Below are 22,715 nucleotides of genomic sequence, written 5' to 3'. Positions count from 1 at the left end.
GAGGAAAAAAAAAAAAAACCACCATGCTTCTAAGTTAATGGTATAATAAGAGCTTTTATGCTGCAGAATTGTGTGGGATTTATATCTGAGATTTGGGAAATAAAACCTCCTTTATGTACTTTGTTAAACCCCTTTAAAAAAAAAAAAACCTCAAGTTTTTACACAATCACCTTCTCTGGGTTCCATCACTGCCACCCACAAGCTCTCCAAGCTGAAAACAAAACAAAAAACCCTTCAAAAAATCTCTTCAAAGACAAAGCAGACTTCTTTTTTTAATTTAGTAGATGCCAAACATTTTGGCCACAGCTAATTTGGGGGGTCAGGTGCTCTAATAATGTACATTTTCGGTAGGGCTGCTGACTGTGCAGTCATTAGAGCTATGACATTTCATCCCAGCTGAGAAGGTCGACGGGGCCATGACCTTTGGTGACATGTGTTGATCTGTTCCTTAGTCTTTCTTCAGGGATATGCCCCAAATTTTGTCCTTTTTTTTTTTTTTTATGTTAGGTGCATTTATAGTTACTATTTATTATCTTAGTGACTCAGAATATTCAAAAAAACCGTATGCAATGTTAACAGGAATTGAGATTGTGGCTTTTCGTTCCTTTGATTGTAATGGAGAATATCCTCTTGTCCCTTGGCTAAACAGAACTTTAGGGACATTTGCAATCATATTCTTCAGAGCACCTGGTTAATTATGCAGTTTAGTACAAGCAGTACTTATTTAATAGGGTAATCAACTAGATGGGTGCATGCAAGAGGTTGTTGTGCATCGAGGTGCTTTGCTTTGGGTTACCTGCAGTCCATCTGATCTCTTTGGTGGCATGTTTTGCTTGGGTGCTTCTATAAAATGCTGGACTGGTTGAGCTCTGGATCTCTCCTGTGACCGTCAGATATTGCTCTGGTGCACATGGAAGTATTGACGCTGACGATGGGATGTTGAACCATTTTAATCTTGAAGTATTGATATCACAAGTGTTCACTGAGGGCTGGATCCCAGGTGTGGTGGTTACTGGTTGTGGTGCTTTCATCCTTGAGCTGTGTGAGCAGAAACAGGACCCGGAGGAGTTCGTTTGGGGACTGTCAACTATCAAATTAGAGCTTGCATCAAGTGTTTAGGTGTATGTTTTTTATCCTAGGGAGTATAAAGACTTTCTGCTTTTAAATATTTAGAAATAATTCTACCCCAGCGTGTACAAAGGAGCCATTCTCTTTCTGTGTACGTGGGCTACGAAGGCCTTTGATGATAGCCAACGTTTCAAAAGGGCTCTGACCGCACACATAGGTTGAAGGGTTACTTTGTGAACTGAATAATTAGTTTAGACATATATTTGATAAATAGCAAGCTCTCCCTTGACCTTCCCTTGCCCAGGCTGTGTGTTATCGTTCTGCTGGGTGGCTAATTTAGTCTCCACCCCACATGCGATGCCTTGACGCTGTCCTTGGAGCACCCACTCAGAGCCCTCGCCTGGTGCAGTGACAATGTGTTTCAGTTCTCTTAATTTAGGTCAAATTTCAAAGGACTAATTGAAGCTTTCCACAAGGGACAGCCTAATTCTGTGTCCTGTGAAAAAACACAGTAGTTCAAAATGGGCTTAAATGTGCATTTGGGAGGTTCCTAGGAGCAGCAGTGAAGGGAAGAGACCTTTTATAATGGGCAATGGGTGCTCATGGTGGGCTCTGACCTGAGTAAAGAGTTGTCATTTGGGTTTTAGCCCAGTCACAGCTATTTGGCACCCAACAACGTATAAATATAAACACGTTCAGTGCAGTACCCAGAGCAATACCTCCCTTTTGGTAAAAAATGTTGGCAGTGCTTAAAGGTTAACATCACCTGTGGTCACAGTGGTGAGCACAGTCCACTTGGAGATCCTTTATTAGCCACCGTGACCTGCGTGTGGAGGAGGGATGCTGTGGTGGTGGCATGACCTGAGTAAGGAGTTGACCCCATGGCTCTCTTCTGTGCCGGTGCCACCCTGCTGCAAGGTTGGGGGGCTGGTGGGACCCTGCATGGTGGTCATCTTCCTGGGGCAGAGGCAGAGGAGAAGCACCAGGATGCTGCTTCCGATTTGGTAGTAAAAATAAAGCAAAAGGTTCACCCAGGGTTCCATTGTTACCTTTTTATTTTTAATTTTTTTTAACAAGAGCAGTGGCTTTGCTATCTGCAAATTATGATTAACAATTCAAACCGAGTTAAATCAGAAAGACTTTTTTTTTTTTCCTTTTTGAAGGAAGGGCAATTATCACAGCCCATTATGGAAGAATGTGACATCCCCACAGCTTCGGGTGAGGGCTGGATGCCCTTTCAGGGATCCGGTTCAGTAAGTTATTTGGCCCGGTACAGGAATTGCTAGCTGAGATTCTGGGGAACTGTACAAGCAGCCAGATTAAATCAGTCTTAATGTGTCCATTCTGCGTTTAAAATCCCCAGTCCTTTAGCAGAGGCATGGTCTTGAGCTGCAGACTAATTGGGCATGGGTAGGGTTGTTATTTACAGTCGGTGTTGATGAGACACTGGGAGTTGGTAATGTGTCAGCGTGGCAACTATTTTGCAAAGTAGCACAAATAATTGCACATTTCAGGCTTATCTGCTGTATTTTACAATTGTAGCTTTTTAAAGAAAAAAAAAGGAGTTAACTTTTAGGAATTTGATTCCTTTAGTGAATTTTTTCTTTTTTTTTTTTTTTTTTTTTTTTTTTTTTTGAGCCAGAAGATTTTCAAAGATGCTGAGTTGTGGGGTTTTTCATTTTTTTAATCTTTTTTTTTTAAAACCACTCGTAGAGATAAAGCGCCAAACCAGCCACCAACTCCAATGGATACATAGTTTTCTAATCTTAAAATAGTTCTTCCTTGGCAGAGAACTTGCAACAAATTTCAGGCTATAGTAACTTTTTTTTTTTTTAACAGACAAGTTAAAAACCTTTGGAAGCAGAATTTACAATGAAAATGCTGACAACTCCAGTTATGCAAGGTTGTGTACGCATGAGACGATGGACTATTGTGGTGTTTTAATAATAACCATAGCATAGCTCTTAATGAGCATATTTCTATATCCAGCTTCCCAGCTTCATTAGAATTGATCACTTGCCTTTATACAAATACATTCAAAGATTAGTATTTTCTTGGAATAAATATTTAGTTCAGGAACAGATGGGAGTGTGAGAAAAACACTGAACTGTCCCTTTTTCTATCATTAATAGAGAAAAATTTAGTACTGGAAGGGTCAGATTTTTGCGTGTTAAACATTTGTGAGTCCTCAAGGTTGAAGGTTTAGAGTGAAAGGGGAGACTTCCTTCAAAGCAGCACTCCTTAGCGATATAAATCTGTGTTTTCAGAGAACCATCACCCACTTGGGCAAGTTAAGTCCTGTCTATTTGTAACAGTGCACCTGGTTTAACTAGAAGAGAAAATTTATTTCAGTGTAGTTAAACAAGTGAAAAACTCCTGCTGAAAAGACATCAGGAACCCAAAGCACATCTGAAATGGTGAAGAGATGGGAGTTTTGAAGCAGTGTGGCACTGAGGGTTTGGGACCTGGTCGCAGGGTGGGCTCCTCCGCTGCAGATGGGAGCATCTTCTGTGGAGATGATGTGGATGCACCAGTTTATGTTGGTGGTGGCTGTAGAAAAGTGGGCAGTACCTCATAGAATCCTGGAATACCAGGTTGGAAGGACCTCGAGGATCATCTGGTCCAACCTTTTTTGGCAAAAAGCACGGTCTAGACAAGATGGCCCAGCACCCTGTCCAGCCGAATCCTAAAAGCGTCCAGTGTTGGGTAAACTTCATCTGGCATGGAGCCTGCTGGGGCAAAGTTATCCTTACAGCAATTTGGGAACCAATCTGAAATTCAGACCTTTGAATTTAAGTTTGGGCTGTGTTTCTGTAGCGTTGCAAAGTTATCCTTACAGCAATTTGGGAACCGGTTTGAAATTCAGACCTTTGAATTTAAGTTCAGGCTGTATTTCTGTAGCAGTTTTTTTTTGAGAGGGATTTGGCACAGCGTGCCCCCAAAATCAGAGATGCTGTCTTGCAGTACCCGGGACTAAACTGGCTTTTAAACTGATTGAAAGAGAAGTTGGAGCAACTTTGAGTACAGGCAAATCTTAAATAAAGACCAGATTTGCAAGAGTGCAGCAGCCAACAGCTCCTGTTATAATTACGAAACGTGCGCTGGGGGCGCCGAGCTGTTCTGGAAGTTTGGCCCTTTGGGTTTCAGTCAGAGTGGAGACGTCAGCGAAACTGCGTCGGCATTTACTGCTCGGGGACTGCGCCTCTCAACAGGGACAGTTGCAAAATGAGATGTTCTGGGTACATATTTTGGTGGATTTTTTTTAAAAAAACCCCTTTTTAAAAACGGCTTGCAATTCATATACTAATCATGCACATCTCCAGGTTATACTTTCCCATCTCTTATCACTGCTGTGGGGTTTTTATTTCTTTTCTGTTTGTTTGTTTGTTTCTTTTTGGAAAAGAACCCTTTTTTTTTTTTTTTAGGGGTTTGATTTTCTTGGACCTACTTCTGAGAATCAGAGTAGTCAGCACCTGGTACAGAGATGTGTCTCATGGGTTTCACTTTCTGCTGGTTCAGGTCCTCTTGCTGCCTGTCACCACACAAATGACATTATCCATATCAAAGAGAGGGACATAAAGGCAAACCAAGCGCTAGCTGAATTCTACCCTGCCGCTTCCTTCGCTTGCCATGCTATTATTATTTTAATTGTATTTTTAAAATGACTGTAAGTGAAAGCATTTGGTGAACCTCAGCGAAGCCGAGGAGTTGTGAGATCTGACCTACTTTCATTCCCCTCCTCACATGCCGTTGCAAGTTGTGTGTAATTATTGCTTTTCCTCCCCCGCAAAAGAACTGGCTCATGGGTTTGGGACATTAACTGATGTGGAGCAGCCTCGCAACGCTTTGCCTTACGGTAGCAAAGCCACAAGAACTGAGAGGAGGGGAAAATTCCTTTGTAGCAAGGAAACGGGGCTTGTGTTCATGAGGGTTTACTGGGAAGGGCAATGTGCTGGGGACTGGAAGGGAGAAAAAGGATGAGAAGCTGGTTGGAGAGGAGAAAATCATCATTTGTTTGCATTTTATTTTATTTTTTCTCTTAGCTTTTCATGAGTTTCTGTTTAAAAAGGAGTTTTGTGTTGTGGTAGTTCCCACCTCAGGCTTTCTCCCAGGTGGCTGGTGGCTGTTTCTCAGTAGGGTTGGGAGTTGGGTGCTGGGGCTGGACATGCCTGACCCGGGATGGGTCTGTAGGAGGTTAAATTGCAGCCGGATGGAACAGAGCTTGACCCAAGCAACCATGCTGCAACTTAGTTTTGCACGTAATAAAATGTTGTGGGGTAGAAAAGCTACATCAGGTTCATGGTCCTCCTCCTTCAGGCCGGGCTGTGGGTGCACGGGGTGCAGGTGAGCTGGGCAGCAGGGCAGAGCCTGCTTTCGTGGGACTGGCTTTGCCAGTTGCTGAAGTGCCCTGCTCAGTGTCTCCGTGTCGCAATGTTTAATTTGTTTCAAGGAAAGCAATATGATTTACGGTTCTGAAAAGCCGCCCAACAGTTCTTAAAAATCATTTTGCAACCCCAGTTTAAGTTTTGAGCCATTTCTTGAGCTTGGTTCTATTAAACATAGTTTAATCATGAAAAATAATCCTGCTTAGATATTACAGAGTTGGAACGCACAGATTTATCTGATATTGTTTGCTCACAGGTATTTCAGCTGTGCAGGATTAACACAGAGGCTGTGTAATAAATCTGCAGCGCACCGCTGCCGGGTAATAGCCCTTCTCCCAACAATTCAGAAGCATTTGAACCATCTTCCATTAGCGTGGCAAAGTGCCCACAGCCACTGCTGCAGTGAGGAGTGATGGAGGTGTCAGCAAGTTAAAAATAACCCCTGCCATGTAAATGGTTGTGGGCCACCTGGAAGTGCAGATAGCCAGCCTAGTTTTTGACTTCAAGGCTTGTTCTGCCACTCCTTCCTTGTCCCCAGGTACCACCAGTGATGTTTCTTGGTGTGGAGCTGGAATTAAATGAGCTCTGATGCCTTTTGACTAGATGTTGCTCTCAGTTGGTCTGGTATGTCTTCAAGCTTTGAAGTATTTGGAGAATATCCACTGGTTGTGGATAAGACTTTCAAAAGTGCTGGGGGGATGTTCTGGGGGATATTGTTTCTAGTGCCTTTTTTTTCAAATCCCACTTTAGGAAGTGAGAGAAGATGAATTTCAAGGGAACAGGCAAGATGAGACTTCCAGATGAGCTGCTAAAATTAAGAGGATTTGTATAGTCAAGTAAAAATGGGACCGTGTACAAAAGAAACAACTGCTGACTTGCTTATAGAGAATCTGAATAGATGTTCTCTGCATCCAGAACTAACACTCGAACATGAAATTGTGCAATTTTTAACCTCACATTTTTAATTTATTTCTTTTGCTTGTTGAGTAGTAATAGTCCGGAGTATGGCCTTTGGCAAACCTGGAAGAAAAAGGTTGTGTTTTTATGTTTTGATTTATGCTATATTCTGCTATGTTTTCATGTTGCTCTTGAAATGCAAATAAAGAACCTGAAAAAGGCTACAGGTTGGAATAGATGCAAGGAAATACTAAAACCAAGAAAAATCCTTTGCGACTAAACATACATGCTTGTACTTTTCCCCAAGGCTGTATGTCTTAAATGGGGCCTTTCCCAAGCAGGCTTTAATGTGAAGTTGGACAATGGGAGTTGATTAAATTGCTCTGCCACTTGGTTATGTGCAGTCAGGAAGATTTGATGTTCTGCTGTTGCTGAAAGTAGAAAACAGTGAGAAAATGATCCCTGTCTTGGATTCTGCTTTTGAGAGAGAGAAGGTTAATTTTATTTTTTTTTTTTCAGCTTTTCATTTGAGGTTCTGGCAAAAGGTGATACATTTCCCCTTTGTATTGTATAATAGATTACATGAGAAGCTTTTTCTGTAATGAGATTGAAGAGTAGTTAATTATTTTTGAGATTGTGTTACATGTGTGTAAGGCTTATATTGTACTCCCCAGAACACTCAGCAGAGAGACTATCACTCTATTACTTTAGGCAGCTGATGGAGCTTACGGCTTGAACAGAAATGGTCAAGATTTGGTCCCTGGAACCAAAAGGTTCAAATGATAAAAGGCAGCACAATAATTTTGGGGGTTTTGGTGTAGCTACTCAGGTTGGGGGTGTTTTCTCCCTCCTTGGTTACCAAGTCTTTGTGCAGAAGAGGTACTGATGCTTTGCTGTTTCTTCCTCTGTCCTGTACCTGGCGATAAATCCTCTGGTGGCTGTTGTATAAAGAAGTCTTCATCCTGCAAGGAGCAGACCGTGAAGAATGGGGACAAACAGGAAGAAATTGCAGGGCAGTTCCCAGCAGCAGGAGGTGGCCTCGCTGGTCTCTCTGCTGTTTACTTTGAACTTGGCATGCTCCGAGTCTTCCCTGGCTTGGCTTCCAAAAGCATAAAGCACACAGCCAAGCCCATGAGCATGTGATACTTGGCATTTTTGATGCATGTTGCGTGGCCGTGCAGCCATAACTCAACGATCACAACTATAAAGACAGGTAGGAGCAAGCAGGCTACAAGTTGTAGGAATTTTTAATCTCTACATGGAGCCTAGACAAGTACAACTTCTTTTTTTTTTTTTTTTTTTTCTTTTGTCTGTTGAGAAGGAGTTGCTGTCTGTCTGTTAACCACAGGAGGAGACACATCAACCCATCTTCTTTGCAGCCATCAAAGCCATGCTGAAGTAGTTCATGCACCTCGCCCCATGGCAGCCAACACACCAACAAGGCAGGGGACCTCATGAGGTTTGCCCTCTTCTGCTGGGTGTGATGAGGCCTGTGTGTCTGTAGCCAGGGCTAAATGCAGCCTGGGGGTGGTTACCTCAAGGAGCTGCAGTTCCGTAATTGCTCCTCTGCCAAAGAGTGTTACACAAGGCAGATAGATGTGATCGGTGGGGATAACTTTGAGGTGCAGATGCAAAGCTTTTCTCTTGGCCAGGGGCTTCCACAAGCGGTGAAACTCTTTGCTGCTCACCAGAATTATTTATTTTTCTAAGTCTTCAAAGCTTAGGAAAACAAGTGAGTGCAGTGTAATATTTTCCCCTGCCCATGATGACATTGGCGAGTGCTTCAATTGGAGGAGGTTCACTTCTTTTTATGATCTTAGTATATGTAACGCTCAATAAGAGTTGACATGGTGCTGGAGGTCCATGCTCTAGCAAGTCAGCGTGGTTGGAAGCTACACGCTTGCTAGAGCACCAGGCATGTATGATGTGGCAGCACTTTGTTTTGCAAGTTTTCCCTTCCAGGGTAAAAGCATTCTTCCTGCTCCTTGGATTTTTATTTTCATTCTATTTTTGTCTCTCGTCCAGCCATCAGATGAGTAGGTCCTTATAGAATAAGGATAACAGGGTTAAAGAAGATGCCAGGAAAAAATACCTTGATTTATTTTAGAGAGTCTGCTGCTTAGCACTTTGTGAAAGTCACTGCTTTCATATAGAACAGCCCAGGAGCTTGTTTTAAAGGAACAAGTGAAGGTTTAGAATCTGCCATGTATTTATGGTTGTATCTATCAGGGATATCTCTTTGATGCTTTGAGTTTGATGAAACTTTTCTACAAGATCTTCATCTTTTGTTGTCGCGTTTGAGCTCTTAATGTTTTTATACATTGGAGAGAGGGGCGAAATGATTCCTGCTCTTTGGAGTGTTGTTCAGTGACAAAGCTTTTCTACAAGATCTTCATCTTTTGTTGTCACGTTTGAACACTTAATGTTTTTATACGTTGGAGAGAGCAGAGAATTGATTCTTACTCTTTGGAGTGTTGTTCAGTGGCAAAGGTTCGGGTTTTTTGTTTGTTTAGGGTTTTTTATTTTTTTATTTTTTTATTAATATTAAAATTATAGAAGGAACTGTAGTAACTTGGAAAGGAAAGTATTTTATCAGAACAGAGACTTCCTGATAATGCCTGGCGGAGGCAGAGCTGGGCAGAGCTGGCAGCTAGTGGACGGAAACGCAGTACAAATAAGTCAGCAGGAATCCAGAGACTTTGGAGAAACAGATGGATGAATTGCAAATGCTATTCTTTCCCCCTTTGTATAAGGAGACGTGCTCAGCCTCTGTGGCTTTGGTTTGCTGTTGGCTAATGGGAGTCACTGTGGCCAGGAAGGACTCTTAGCACGTTTAAACCGGTGGCTGTGTCTTTTGTAGGCTGAATTTATCATCCATCACCAGAAAAGAACATAGAGCTACTGTTAATAATAGCCTGCCAACTTCAGTTGAGGGAGAAGCCCATCAGCTTGTAGCTGGGAGGGAAGGTTGCAGACCTGAGTGATGATCCCTGGGCATCCTGATCCTGCAGAGGCTGCTTCCTGGAGCAAGGAGAAAGCCTTGGGTTCTGCTCCCAAAGCCGTGGGGCCCGTGGCTATTCTGCTTCAGGCATAGCTCTGCATCCCCATTCCGTGTGGCTCATCCAGTGTGGTCCTGCTGGATCTTCCTCAATGGCAGGACACACAGGAGAAGGGGTAGGAGAAGCAGGAGCAGTGGTAGTGGTTGGCAGCCTGGTGTTCCCCGTGGAGACATTCAGTTTTGCAATGAACCTCTTGGATTCTTGACGGGTCAGGTCTGTTGACCCTTCTGGGCACACTATGGTAAGTGTTTAGTTATTTACTAAAGCCTTTTGAAGGGAAAGTGGCTTGATGGGGTCTGAGGCTTTTGTGTTGTGGAGAGTTGTGTGAGAATCTTTGCTGGGGTTAGCTATTAGCTGATTGTTTAATTATTTGGCTCTGTAACTAAGTAACTAAATGCCTTGAGCCTTAAGATAAGCAGCTCTTTGTTAACATTTTAATAAATGGAGACAAATAATAATAATTTAAAACCTAAGGAAATGTAAATCTCCCGTTTCAGTGACCAAATCTTGAACGGCAGCATGATTTGGAATATAACTGCATATCTCATAATAACCTGAAATAGAGCATTCAGAATGTCCCCAGCCCTCAGTTGAGGCCATGGCTTTTGTACAAATGGTATTTACTCCGTTTGATGGCTGGATGGCATAAACCATGCTGCGAGACTGCATGAGCAGGCAAGGAAAAAGTTCACGTCTGTTTATTTAACAGCAGCTTGGTGTTCCATGGCTGTATTGTTCAATAGCTCCACCTATAAAGTTAAAATACATTGTGTGCACCGCTATTACAAATAAGGATGTAGCTGAGAGCAGACAATAGCAGAAGCAGCGTGTCCTCCCTTGTCCCCCAGTGTTTAAGAACACCACCAGGAATTTCATGCGTGCCTTTGTTGCTTGTTTGTTTTTTCAGAGGTGATGGACGGGTGTTATTCACAGCAGGTAATGCACCTTTGCAGCGGGAACTAATGCTACAATTATAGGATTTGCAGGAGAACCTGCTAAGAAAGGCATCTCGTGCCACCTTCCTGTGGCTGTGCAGAGCTCACCCAGCAAAGGGATGATGATGATGGCTGAGGGATGGAGTTTCAAGGCAGAGCTTCAGAGAGGGCTGGAGGAGCATGGCTGTGATAGCAGATCACAGAATTAAGAATCACATGGGGTTGGAAGGGACCTCTGGAGATCATCTAGTCCAACCCACCTGCCAAAACAGGTCCACCCAGAGCAGGTTGCACAGGAACTTGGCCAGGTGGGTTTTGAATGTCTTCAGAGAAGGAGACTCTACCACCTCTCTGGACAGCCTACTCCTGTGCTCTGCCACCCTCAAAGTAAAGAAGTTCCTCCTCATGTCAAGCCAAGATCATCAAGCCTTGCTTGGTGCTGCAGGCTTGACGGGGGGATTGTCCCCTTCTCCCATCCGTGTATTTGCACTGAGGGAAAATTCAAGAGGATGTGGGCGAAAACACCAGAGGATGGGTACGAGTGAGGGCTGAGCAAACTTTGCAGCCTTATTTCTCTAGTACACTCAAAAGACGTGGAAACAAGGAAAGAATGCTGATATCAGCCCCAGGGGAACCATTGGTATGATTGTACAGCGTTCCCAGGAGCTCAACACTTGTCCCTAAATTTCAGAGCAGTGTAAAAATCCTCGTGAGGTGTCCCGGAGAGAGAGTTAACTTTGCAGCATAGGTTGTTTATGTGGTGCCGGGAATTTTTTTTTAACAGTTTAAACTGGTTGATTTTTGCAGCGAAGCTGTTGGGCGGACTCATGCCTCAGAATCCCACCTGTTCTCTGTTTGCTTTTGGGCACCATTTCAAACCCACACTGGAAAAAGTTTATAGGCAAACATTATAAAAAGTGACAGTCTTAAGTGCTGCTACATTCTAGTTTGGCAACACAAAGGCTTACCTGAAATAACTTGCTATTTCCAAACATGACTTCATTATTTCATGACAACACTTTGTGCTGTATCTTTGCTGATACTCAAGAGAGAAAGAAATGGAGGAGGATAATATTTACCAAATGCTAATATCTATCTGAAAGTTGTTTTTCTTCAGTGTACTAGTAATTCTCCTTGTAAAAGGAATTTTTTTCTAATTTTGAAATAAATTGCTGTTCTTGAGTTTCAATTTAGATTTGTATTGAAAGACTCAGGGTAAATTTGGAGGTAATAGTTAAAAAGAACAGGATGGGAGGTTGAAAACTATTTCCCTTGTAATTGCATGAGAGCAACTGATCTGCCCGGGAGGAGGCTGTGACCATCCTGTGAGTTTCCTGGGGCTCCTCAGCAAAAGCCGCTAAAGCACTTAAAGGAAGGTTGGGTTATCTTCACCCTCAGTGGCTTTTAAAAGGTTAAACAAAGACATTTTTAAAGACTCCTGTACATTGTTGGCACAGCGTAAACTCTGTAAAAGAAATTTTCTTTGCAGGTAGAGCATTACAGAGAAGTCTTAAAAACTTCAAAGTAAATTAGCTAGCTGGCTTCAGCTACTTTTTTTTATTATATTACAGTGGAATCTGAATTGAAAAAAAATCTCAAGCAGACTCATATATACTCATTACTGTTACAAAATGTATGTAGAAAGGAGCCCTTGCTCCTTCTGGAAATTAGCAGCATAGTATATTGCTCAGTGAAACACCTGCAGTGCAAATCGTGCAGATCAGTGAGACTGAGTTAGTTTATAAGGAGTATGAGGCTGTATTGTATCTTGTCCTAGACTCTGAGGTGGAACTTTGCATACTAGAAAGTTGAGAGAACTTGTTATAAAATCTAAATCCAAGAATCTTTACAGTCTCCGTAACTGGTCTTGTTTAAATGGCTTTATGTACTTGTCCTGCCCACCTTCTTGATGTGATGCGTGTGTCAAATCTATTGTTTGAAAAACCATATTTGCCCTAAGGAAAAAGCCAGGAGGAGCTTTGCCAAGGGCACATCCCTGGACCTGTTCCCCCTTGGCTTCAGGCAAACTCCCACTGAACTCCCTGAAATGACATGATTCCAGGATGAGTGGGAGGAGAAATTGGGCACGCTGCTTTCAAGTGCATCCATATAACCCAATATTTAAGTGCATGAGTGTCCCCCTGTGGTGGCCACTTCTGGTGCTCATAGAATCATAGACTGTTCTTGAGTTGGAAGGGACTCGTAAAGATCATGAAAAGGTCACGGATTTGAGAAGCTGCGGCTGCCCCATCCCTGGAGGGGTTCAAGGCCAGGTTGGATGGGGTTTTGAGCAACCTGGTCTGGTGGGAGGGGTCCTTGCCCAGGGCAGGGGGTTGGAACTGGATCATCTTTAAGGTGCCTTCCAACCCAAACCATTCTATGATCCTTAAGTTCAACTCTCTCCTCTCTGAAGGACCACCTGAAGCTGAAGCAGAGCTTCAGCATTTCTTTCCAAACTCCTGCCCACAGGCTAGCTCAGATGTGATGCTTGTTTCAGACTTCTCTGTTGAAGGTGTGACGCAAGCAATGAGAACACTGTGCCCAAGGACAAGGAACACGGGTTTCAGGGTTTCAATATTCTTAGAAGCAAGGGTGGACACCGAGGAGTTGCCTGTTTGAATATTCCCTCAGACTCTCAAACAAACAGAAAGAGGTGTGTGTTTTATTTATATATGCCCAGAGGGGTGCACAGTTGGTGCCTGCGTGGGGAAGGATGTGTGCCGGGGAGCAGCTGTCTGTGTGATGTGACCCTCCTTCTGAGCAAACAGAAGATGCCTTCATGCTGCTCTCCCTTATTTACTTTTCATGGAAAGCCATGCTGAAGTAGTTCATGCACCTCGCCCCATGGCAGCCAACACACCAACAAGGCAGGGGACCTCATGAGGTTTGCCCTCTTCTGCTGGGTGTGATGAGGCCTGTGTGTCTGTAGCCAGGGCTAAATGCAGCCTGGGGGTGGTTACCTCAAGGAGCTGCAGTTCCGTAATTGCTCCTCTGCCAAAGAGTGTTACACAAGGCAGATAGATGTGATCGGTGGGGATAACTTTGAGGTGCAGATGCAAAGCTTTTCTCTTGGCCAGGGGCTTCCACAAGCGGTGAAACTCTTTGCTGCTCACCAGAATTATTTATTTTTCTAAGTCTTCAAAGCTTAGGAAAACAAGTGAGTGCAGTGTAATATTTTCCCCTGCCCATGATGACATTGGCGAGTGCTTCAATTGGAGGAGGTTCACTTCTTTTTATGATCTTAGTATATGTAACGCTCAATAAGAGTTGACATGGTGCTGGAGGTCCATGCTCTAGCAAGTCAGCGTGGTTGGAAGCTACACGCTTGCTAGAGCACCAGGCATGTATGATGTGGCAGCACTTTGTTTTGCAAGTTTTCCCTTCCAGGGTAAAAGCATTCTTCCTGCTCCTTGGATTTTTATTTTCATTCTATTTTTGTCTCTCGTCCAGCCATCAGATGAGTAGGTCCTTATAGAATAAGGATAACAGGGTTAAAGAAGATGCCAAGAAAAAATACCTTGATTTATTTTAGAGAGTCTGCTGCTTAGCACTTTGTGAAAGTCACTGCTTTCATATAGAACAGCCCAGGAGCTTGTTTTAAAGGAACAAGTGAAGGTTTAGAATCTGCCATGTATTTATGGTTGTATCTATCAGGGATATCTCTTTGATGCTTTGAGTTTGATGAAACTTTTCTACAAGATCTTCATCTTTTGTTGTCGCGTTTGAGCTCTTAATGTTTTTATACATTGGAGAGAGGGGCGAAATGATTCCTGCTCTTTGGAGTGTTGTTCAGTGACAAAGGTTTGGGTTTTTTGTTTGTTTGGGGTTTTTTATTTTTTTATTTTTTTTTAATATTAAAATTATAGAAGGAACTGTAGTAACTTGGAAAGGAAAGTATTTTATCAGAACAGAGACTTCCTGATAATGCCTGGCGGAGGCAGAGCTGGGCAGAGCTGGCAGCTAGTGGACGGAAACGCAGTACAAATAAGTCAGCAGGAATCCAGAGACTTTGGAGAAACAGATGGATGAATTGCAAATGCTATTCTTTCCCCCTTTGTATAAGGAGACGTGCTCAGCCTCTGTGGCTTTGGTTTGCTGTTGGCTAATGGGAGTCACTGTGGCCAGGAAGGACTCTTAGCACGTTTAAACCGGTGGCTGTGTCTTTTGTAGGCTGAATTTATCATCCATCACCAGAAAAGAACATAGAGCTACTGTTAATAATAGCCTGCCAACTTCAGTTGAGGGAGAAGCCCATTAGCTTGTAGCTGGGAGGGAAGGTTGCAGACCTGAGTGATGATCCCTGGGCATCCTGATCCTGCAGAGGCTGCTTCCTGGAGCAAGGAGAAAGCCTTGGGTTCTGCTCCCAAAGCTGTTGGGCCCGTGGCTATTCTGCTTCAGGCATAGCTCTGCATCCCCATTCCGTGTGGCTCATCCAGTGTGGTCCTGCTGGATCTTCCTCAATGGCAGGACACACAGGAGAAGGGGTAGGAGAAGCAGGAGCAGTGGTAGTGGTTGGCAGCCTGGTGTTCCCCGTGGAGACATTCAGTTTTGCAATGAACCTCTTGGATTCTTGACGGGTCAGGTCTGTTGACCCTTCTGGGCACACTATGGTAAGTGTTTAGTTATTTACTAAAGCCTTTTGAAGGGAAAGTGGCTTGATGGGGTCTGAGGCTTTTGTGTTGTGGAGAGTTGTGTGAGAATCTTTGCTGGGGTTAGCTATTAGCTGATTGTTTAATTATTTGGCTCTGTAACTAAGTAACTAAATGCCTTGAGCCTTAAGATAAGCAGCTCTTTGTTAACATTTTAATAAATGGAGACAAATAATAATAATTTAAAACCTAAGGAAATGTAAATCTCCCGTTTCAGTGACCAAATCTTGAACGGCAGCATGATTTGGAATATAACTGCATATCTCATAATAACCTGAAATAGAGCATTCAGAATGTCCCCAGCCCTCAGTTGAGGCCATGGCTTTTGTACAAATGGTATTTACTCCGTTTGATGGCTGGATGGCATAAACCATGCTGCAAGACTGCATGAGCAGGCAAGGAAAAAGTTCACGTCTGTTTATTTAACAGCAGCTTGGTGTTCCATGGCTGTATTGTTCAATAGCTCCACCTATAAAGTTAAAATACATTGTGTGCACCACTATTACAAATAAGGATGTAGCTGAGAGCAGACAATAGCAGAAGCAGCGTGTCCTCCCTTGTCCCCCAGTGTTTAAGAACACCACCAGGAATTTCATGCGTGCCTTTGTTGCTTGTTTGTTTTTTCAGAGGTGATGGACGGGTGTTATTCACAGCAGGTAATGCACCTTTGCAGCGGGAACTAATGCTACAATTATAGGATTTGCAGGAGAACCTGCTAAGAAAGGCATCTCGTGCCACCTTCCTGTGGCTGTGCAGAGCTCACCCAGCAAAGGGATGATGATGATGGCTGAGGGATGGAGTTTCAAGGCAGAGCTTCAGAGAGGGCTGGAGGAGCATGGCTGTGATAGCAGATCACAGAATTAAGAATCACATGGGGTTGGAAGGGACCTCTGGAGATCATCTAGTCCAACCCCCCTGCCAAAACAGGTCCACCCAGAGCAGGTTGCACAGGAACTTGGCCAGGTGGGTTTTGAATGTCTTCAGAGAAGGAGACTCTACCACCTCTCTGGACAGCCTACTCCTGTGCTCTGCCACCCTCAAAGTAAAGAAGTTCCTCCTCATGTCAAGCCAAGATCATCAAGCCTTGCTTGGTGTTGCAGGCTCGACAAGGGGATTTTCCCCTTCTCCCATCCGGGTATTTGCACTAAGGGAAAATTCAAGAGGATGTGGGTGAAAACACCAGAGGATGGGTACGAGTGAGGGCTGAGCAAACTTTGCAGCCTTATTTCTCTAGTACACTCAAAAGACGTGGAAACAAGGAAAGAATGCTGATATCAGCCCCAGGGGAACCATTGGTATGATTGTACAGCGTTCCCAGGAGCTCAACACTTGTCCCTAAATTTCAGAGCAGTGTAAAAATCCTCGTGAGGTGTCCCGGAGAGAGAGTTAACTTTGCAGCATAGGTTGTTTATGTGGTGCCGGGAATTTTTTTTTAACAGTTTAAACTGGTTGATTTTTGCAGCGAAGCTGTTGGGCGGACTCATGCCTCAGAATCCCACCTGTTCTCTGTTTGCTTTTGGGCACCATTTCAAACCCACACTGGAAAAAGTTTATAGGCAAACATTATAAAAAGTGACAGTCTTAAGTGCTGCTACATTCTAGTTTGGCAACACAAAGGCTTACCTGAAATAACTTGCTATTTCCAAACATGACTTCATTATTTCATGACAACACTTTGTGCTGTATCTTTGCTGATACTCAAGAGAGAAAGAAATGGAGGAGGATAATATTTACCAAATGCTAATATCTATCTGAAAGTTGTTTTTCTTCAGTGTACTAGTAATTCTCCTTGTAAAAGGAATTTTTTTCTAATTTTGAAATAAATTGCTGTTCTTGAGTTTCAATTTAGATTTGTATTGAAAGACTCAGTATAAATTTGGAGGTAATAGTTAAAAAGAGCAGGATGGGAGGTTGAAAACTATTTCCCTTGTAATTGCATGAGAGCAACTGATCTGCCCGGGAGGAGGCTGTGACCATCCTGTGAGTTTCCTGGGGCTCCTCAGCAAAAGCCGCTAAAGCACTTAAAGGAAGGTTGGGTTATCTTCACCCTCAGTGGCTTTTAAAAGGTTAAACAAAGACATTTTTAAAGACTCCTGTACATTGTTGGCACAGCGTAAACTCTGTAAAAGAAATTTTCTTTGCAGGTAGAGCATTACAGAGAAGTCTTAAAAACTTCAAAGTAAATTAGCTAGCTGGCTTCAGCTACTTTTTTTTATTATATTACAGTGGAATCTGAATTGAAAAAAAATCTCAAGCAGACTCATATATACTCATTACTGTTACAAAATGTATGTAGAAAGGAGCCCTTGCTCCTTCTGGAAATTAGCAGCATAGCATATTGCTCAGTGAAACACCTGCATTGCAGATCGTGCAGACGAGTGAGGCTGAATTAGTTTATAAGGAGTATGAGGCTGTATTGTATCTTGTCCTAGACTCTGAGGTGGAACTTTGCATGCTAGAAAGTTGAGAGAACTTGATATAAAATCTAAATCCAAGAATCTTTACAGTCTCCGTAACTGGTCTTGTTTAAATGGCTTTATGTACTTGTCCTGCCCACCTTCTTGATGTGATGCGTGTGTCAAATCTATTGTTTGAAAAACCATATTTGCCCTAAGGAAAAAGCCAGGAGGAGCTTTGCCAAGGGCACATCCCTGGACCTGTTCCCCCTTGGCTTCAGGCAAACTCCCACTGAACTCCCTGAAATGACATGATTCCAGGATGAGTGGGAGGAGAAATTGGGCACGCTGCTTTCAAGTGCATCCATATAACCCAATATTTAAGTGCATGAGTGTCCCCCTGTGGTGGCCACTTCTGGTGCTCATAGAATCATAGACTGTTCTTGAGTTGGAAGGGACTCGTAAAGATCATGAAAAGGTCACGGATTTGAGAAGCTGCGGCTGCCCCATCCCTGGAGGGGTTCAAGGCCAGGTTGGATGGGGTTTTGAGCAACCTGGTCTGGTGGGAGGGGTCCTTGCCCAGGGCAGGGGGTTGGAACTGGATCATCTTTAAGGTGCCTTCCAACCCAAACCATTCTATGATCCTTAAGTTCAACTCTCTCCTCTCTGAAGGACCACCTGAAGCTGAAGCAGAGCTTCAGCATTTCTTTCCAAACTCCTGCCCACAGGCTAGCTCAGATGTGATGCTTGTTTCAGACTTCTCTGTTGAAGGTGTGACGCAAGCAATGAGAACACTGTGCCCAAGGACAAGGAACACGGGTTTCAGGGTTTCAATATTCTTAGAAGCAAGGGTGGACACCGAGGAGTTGCCTGTTTGAATATTCCCTCAGACTCTCAAACAAACAGAAAGAGGTGTGTGTTTTATTTATATATGCCCAGAGGGGTGCACAGTTGGTGCCTGCGTGGGGAAGGATGTGTGCCGGGGAGCAGCTGTCTGTGTGATGTGACCCTCCTTCTGAGCAAACAGAAGATGCCTTCATGCTGCTCTCCCTTATTTACTTTTCATGGTGGCATTGGCCAGGCTAGGAGTCATGGGAGAGGGATATTGTGGTTGGAGGGAGAAACCAGTACAAAAGCAGTCCCTATACTGGGCACAGCTCGAGTGTGGTATAGGTGTGGTGTGGGGAGTCCCTCCACGCTGTGCCCAACCATCCTGGGTGCCCAGGGCCACGGTTCTCTTCTCCCTGCTCAGAGCTGGCCTTGGAAGGGGGTGGTGAAGCCCCAGTAACTACAGTCAGATGTAGTTTTCCAAGGATGTTTTTTTGGAAAAAGGCTGTGGTTTGACATTCTTCTCATTATTTAGTTACAAAAAGGAACTGATGGATGAGCCATTTTGTTTTGAACTTCTGTGTAAGCTGTGACTTTGAAAGCTTTGTTTGTGTTCCCGGGTTTCTGCTGTGTTCCTTCAGAAGAGGCTGCGAAATAAGAAATGAAAAAAAAAAATAAATTAAAGAAAAACGTTACTATCACTGGGACCAGAGTTGGCAGTGTAGAAGGCAAATATAGAGACTTTGGAAAAGGTGCAGGGAGGAAAAAAAAAAGGATATAATATATGCTGTGTTTAGGAAATCATGTTTATTAGCTTAGCTAGTGAAGGGTGTTTGGCCTTCATTTTTGTCTAACACAGCTCTTTTCTTTCTCTTTTTAAATTTTTTTTCTTTTAAAAAATCGGAAGGGGAAACATAAATGTTTGTTCAAATCATAGACACGGATACTAAGATATAAAACTGAATTTGCTTTCTGAACTCCTCCTGGCTCCTCCAAATCCGTTGAAGCCCCCGGGTTCAGCAGCACTCATCTCCCCAGGGTTGGCTCGCTGTGACCAGCGAGAAGGGTAGTGCCTTTGCGTGACACTTGGGACAAGGCACGTGCCAAGACACCAATGAAAAGAGACCGAGCTTTCTTTGTGGTGGACTTCTTGAAAATAAAGCCTATCCCATACCTGCATATGGTTCAGTTTTATGAGACAGGTAGCTGGGCTAATCTGGATGCAACTTTTTTTATTGAACGTAACTTGATTTCTGTGGATGAAAAGGGCCTTCACTGACTTTTGTTGGAAATTCTCTCCTTTCCCTTCTCTTTCTTCTTTTTCCTCCTTTCCTTCCACCTTCGCAGAGCCGCCAACCAAATACCAAATCTCTCAGCCAGATGTTTATTCAGCACTTCCAGGAGAACCGCTTGAGTTGCGCTGTCAATTGAAAGACGCCGTCATGATCAGTTGGACTAAGGATGGGCTCCCTTTGGGGCCCGACAATAGGACAGTGATTATTGGGGAGTACTTACAAATTAAGGATGCTACACCCAGAGATTCGGGCCTCTATGCTTGCACTGCTGTTAGGACCCTAGACAGTGATACTCTGTACTTCATTGTAAATGTTACAGGTGAGTGAGTTAAACATAGGTTTTTTGCATGTAGAAGCTGTAAAATGTGATATAAAGACACATTTTGATTTAACATGAAACAGTCCACTCGGGCACAGGGAAGTTGAGTTGAGTTCTGTAGTTAATTCAGGTATTTTCCCCCTTGTCCTGACCCTGAAAGGGACTCTGTATATATTCCTTTTACTTCACGGGATCTATAGTGATTAACAGCTGCTGAAGAGCACTCTGTTTTATGCCACTATGACAGGATTAAATTATACAGAGTCACTGTGATGATGATAAAGCCAGTAAAATGAACACAAGTTTAATCACCTCGCATCAGAAGAGGAACAGGGGTGTCCTACACCCTTTAAGTTGAGAGATAAATTGTTGTGGAGACGCTCAGTTCTGCTCAACTGAATGTCTTAAAGAAAAATAAAAATTGTAAGTGGAAAGATATTTTTTTGGAGTTAGCAAACTCCCTTTGGTAACCTTGTAGCATTTTGGGATTATTAGCTAGTTTTGTTAGCATTTTATAAGAATAACACACATTTTGTGGCTGGATTTTCTTCTTCTATAGCTTCTGCACAACTAACACAACATCCGTTCTCCTTGCTAGATAATCAAAGATGTAGCGTATTGGTTTATTTGTCTGGAAAAATAGGCTGGTTTAAAGACTTGATTATTTTTAATGTGCAGATGCTCTTTCTTCTGGGGATGATGAAGACGACAATGATGGGTCCGAGGACTTTGTGAATGACAGCAACCAGATGAGTAAGTAACAGCGAGCTGCCAGAAGTCACTGTAGCAAGATCCACGTGGAAAATAATGTCCCATCTCTCGCACTCCTGCCTTCAGAGCTTCTTGATTGTTAACTGCATGGGCTGTCAAATAGTGGCATCTTTGTCCTTCTCTGTTTCCTGTTTCACGTAGTCCATAACTTGGAAAAGAAAAAGAAAAATAAACTAATATTCTTCTAAACACACTTTACTGGTCTGTACTTTCTTTCTCCCTTCTTGCTAGCTTTTCTGTGGTTCCCTTTCTTCTTGTATTGAAGTTCAGTCTTTGGTTTAGCCTCTCTCTAACTTTCCCTGAACCTGAGCTGAAATTTAACAGGAGCAGCAAAGATCCAGCTCACTTTGTTAAAAGGTGGTATGGAAACTTTAAAAATAAAATTAAGTTGTAAAGAGGTAAATCCTTCGATCCTTAATCTTGGCAGAAATCTCCCCGGGGAGAATGAATTTGGAGACAATGAGGTTCTTTTGTCTGCGAAGAACCTCAAGGTTTTGTCACAAAGAAAGCAATCCAGCACTGAAACCACATTTTATGTTACTTATGCATGATGAAAATGGGCTAAAAGAGTCTTAAACCTATCTGAATGTTAAACTTCAGTCCCTTCAGAGAATTTGGAAAGCTATTAATAGGCTCTAAATAGAGCAGTTGCTAAGAAAAAAAATATGTAAAATTCATATTGGTTCCTTATGCCCCTGTGCACTGTTGCAAAATCCCCGTGGTGCCTGGTAGTTTGCTATCACTCGTGCTTCGTAAAGTCAATAACGGGCAGAACACAGAAATCCTTCATGCGAGATGTCAGGTACCTGCCGGACGCCGTAGCCAGGTAGTATATTTTCTCCTCAGCCTGATTAGTAATTAGCAGCTCTACTGTATGCTCGAAGCACTTGCTCAGATGATCAAGTTAGGAGCCCTTTCAGCTCCCCTAGTTAGTTACCGTTGTATACGACTGCCCCTGGTCTGAAGCTGTGAAACATTAGATGCTCTTTAAAATGATATAAGTTCTGAGCTGCCTGTTTGGCCCCTGCCATCTGTTAGTGTGATTAGCCCGGCCTGATTCACAGGTGCAGCTTGAAGTGGCTGAGATTAAGCAGCTGGAGGTTGCTCTGACAAAGGAATGTGGTGGCAAAGATAATTGGTGAGTTTGGGAAAGGGACACTGCTTTTAAAAGAACTTTTCTGGGCAAAGCCAACCGACCTGGGCAATGTCAGCGTTTTCCTCTGAAAGGGGACTCGTGGGTAGAAGTTCTTTTTAGGAAACATCCCTATGTCTGTTATGGCTTCAGAGCCGGTCAGAAAAAGGACTAGCAATATTTTTGGTGTGTTAGAGAAGACAATCATGCGTCTAATCCTGATGGCTTTGGAGATTCATGGTGAGTGCAAGTGGATTTTGGAAGCGCCTATAGCGAGAGAAAAAGGAAAAGGACCTGATCTCAAGGCATCTGCGCTCTGTGACATCGTGGTGAGGATCCCTGCCCTTCCACACAACGGGGAAGAACTACCCCGTGGTGTCCTCTGTAACGTGAGTGATGTCCTTGCTATGGGAGCTATCATTTTAAGCTACTGGTAATCAATCTTGATTCAGGAGCTGCTGAAAGGCCATTGACTGTTTCCGTCGGGCAGGGACGGGCTGTGTACTTTAGCAGGGGTCAGTCACACTTTCCCTGCTCAGAATGAAAGATGCCTCTAGAGCGTGAACGTTCAAACATCTCAGATGGTGGGGAGAGCACCAGCTCTTGTGGTGCGGAAGGGAGGAAACTACAAGAAGACAGATTGCTCCCGAGCGGAGCGTTGTACAAACAAATCCTCGTGAGTTTGCACTTATCGAGGTGCCCAGGAACTTCTCGCAAGCTTCAGAGGGACACGGGGAGCAGCACAGTCGTCCTTCTCGTTTCTGGGAGCTCAGCGGGAAGAACTGGAACCAGAGGAATGGTGGTGGCACCGCATCCCTACAAGCCATCTGTTTTCAATGAGAAGTTGCATCACAGCCACTTGATTGGATTAATACAATTTTGCTGAAAGAGAGTTGTGTTTTGGCAAGATCAGAGCGGCATGAAAGTTGGGATGGGACTGAAGCTTGCGTATCTAACGTCTCTTAAGCTTTTCCATCAGTA

General features: G+C 43.4%; 1 protein-coding gene across 12 annotated transcripts in view; it reads left to right on the top strand.

Moving 5' to 3' along the window:
* FGFR2 (fibroblast growth factor receptor 2) overlaps positions 1-22,715 on the top strand; it is a 90,871-nt gene that overhangs the window by 7,121 nt on the left and 61,035 nt on the right. For 6 of the 12 annotated variants that reach the window (XM_014945297.1, XM_014945292.1, XM_014945291.1 and 3 more), the window contains 2 exons: positions 19,565-19,831; positions 20,510-20,584. The exons of 4 other annotated variants lie outside the window; for them this stretch is intronic. In XM_014945297.1, coding sequence (XP_014800783.1) covers positions 19,565-19,831; positions 20,510-20,584 — 342 coding nt within the window. The remainder of the gene's footprint in view (positions 1-19,564; positions 19,832-20,509; positions 20,585-22,715) is intronic. 2 more of the 12 variants (XM_014945299.1, XM_014945298.1) reach the window with 1 other exon arrangement.

The sequence above is a fragment of the Calidris pugnax genome, unplaced genomic scaffold, assembly GCF_001431845.1.
Source record: "Calidris pugnax isolate Ruff unplaced genomic scaffold, ASM143184v1 scaffold89, whole genome shotgun sequence".
Taxonomy (NCBI): domain Eukaryota; kingdom Metazoa; phylum Chordata; class Aves; order Charadriiformes; family Scolopacidae; genus Calidris; species Calidris pugnax.
This window is presented reverse-complemented; position numbering and strand designations above follow the sequence as displayed.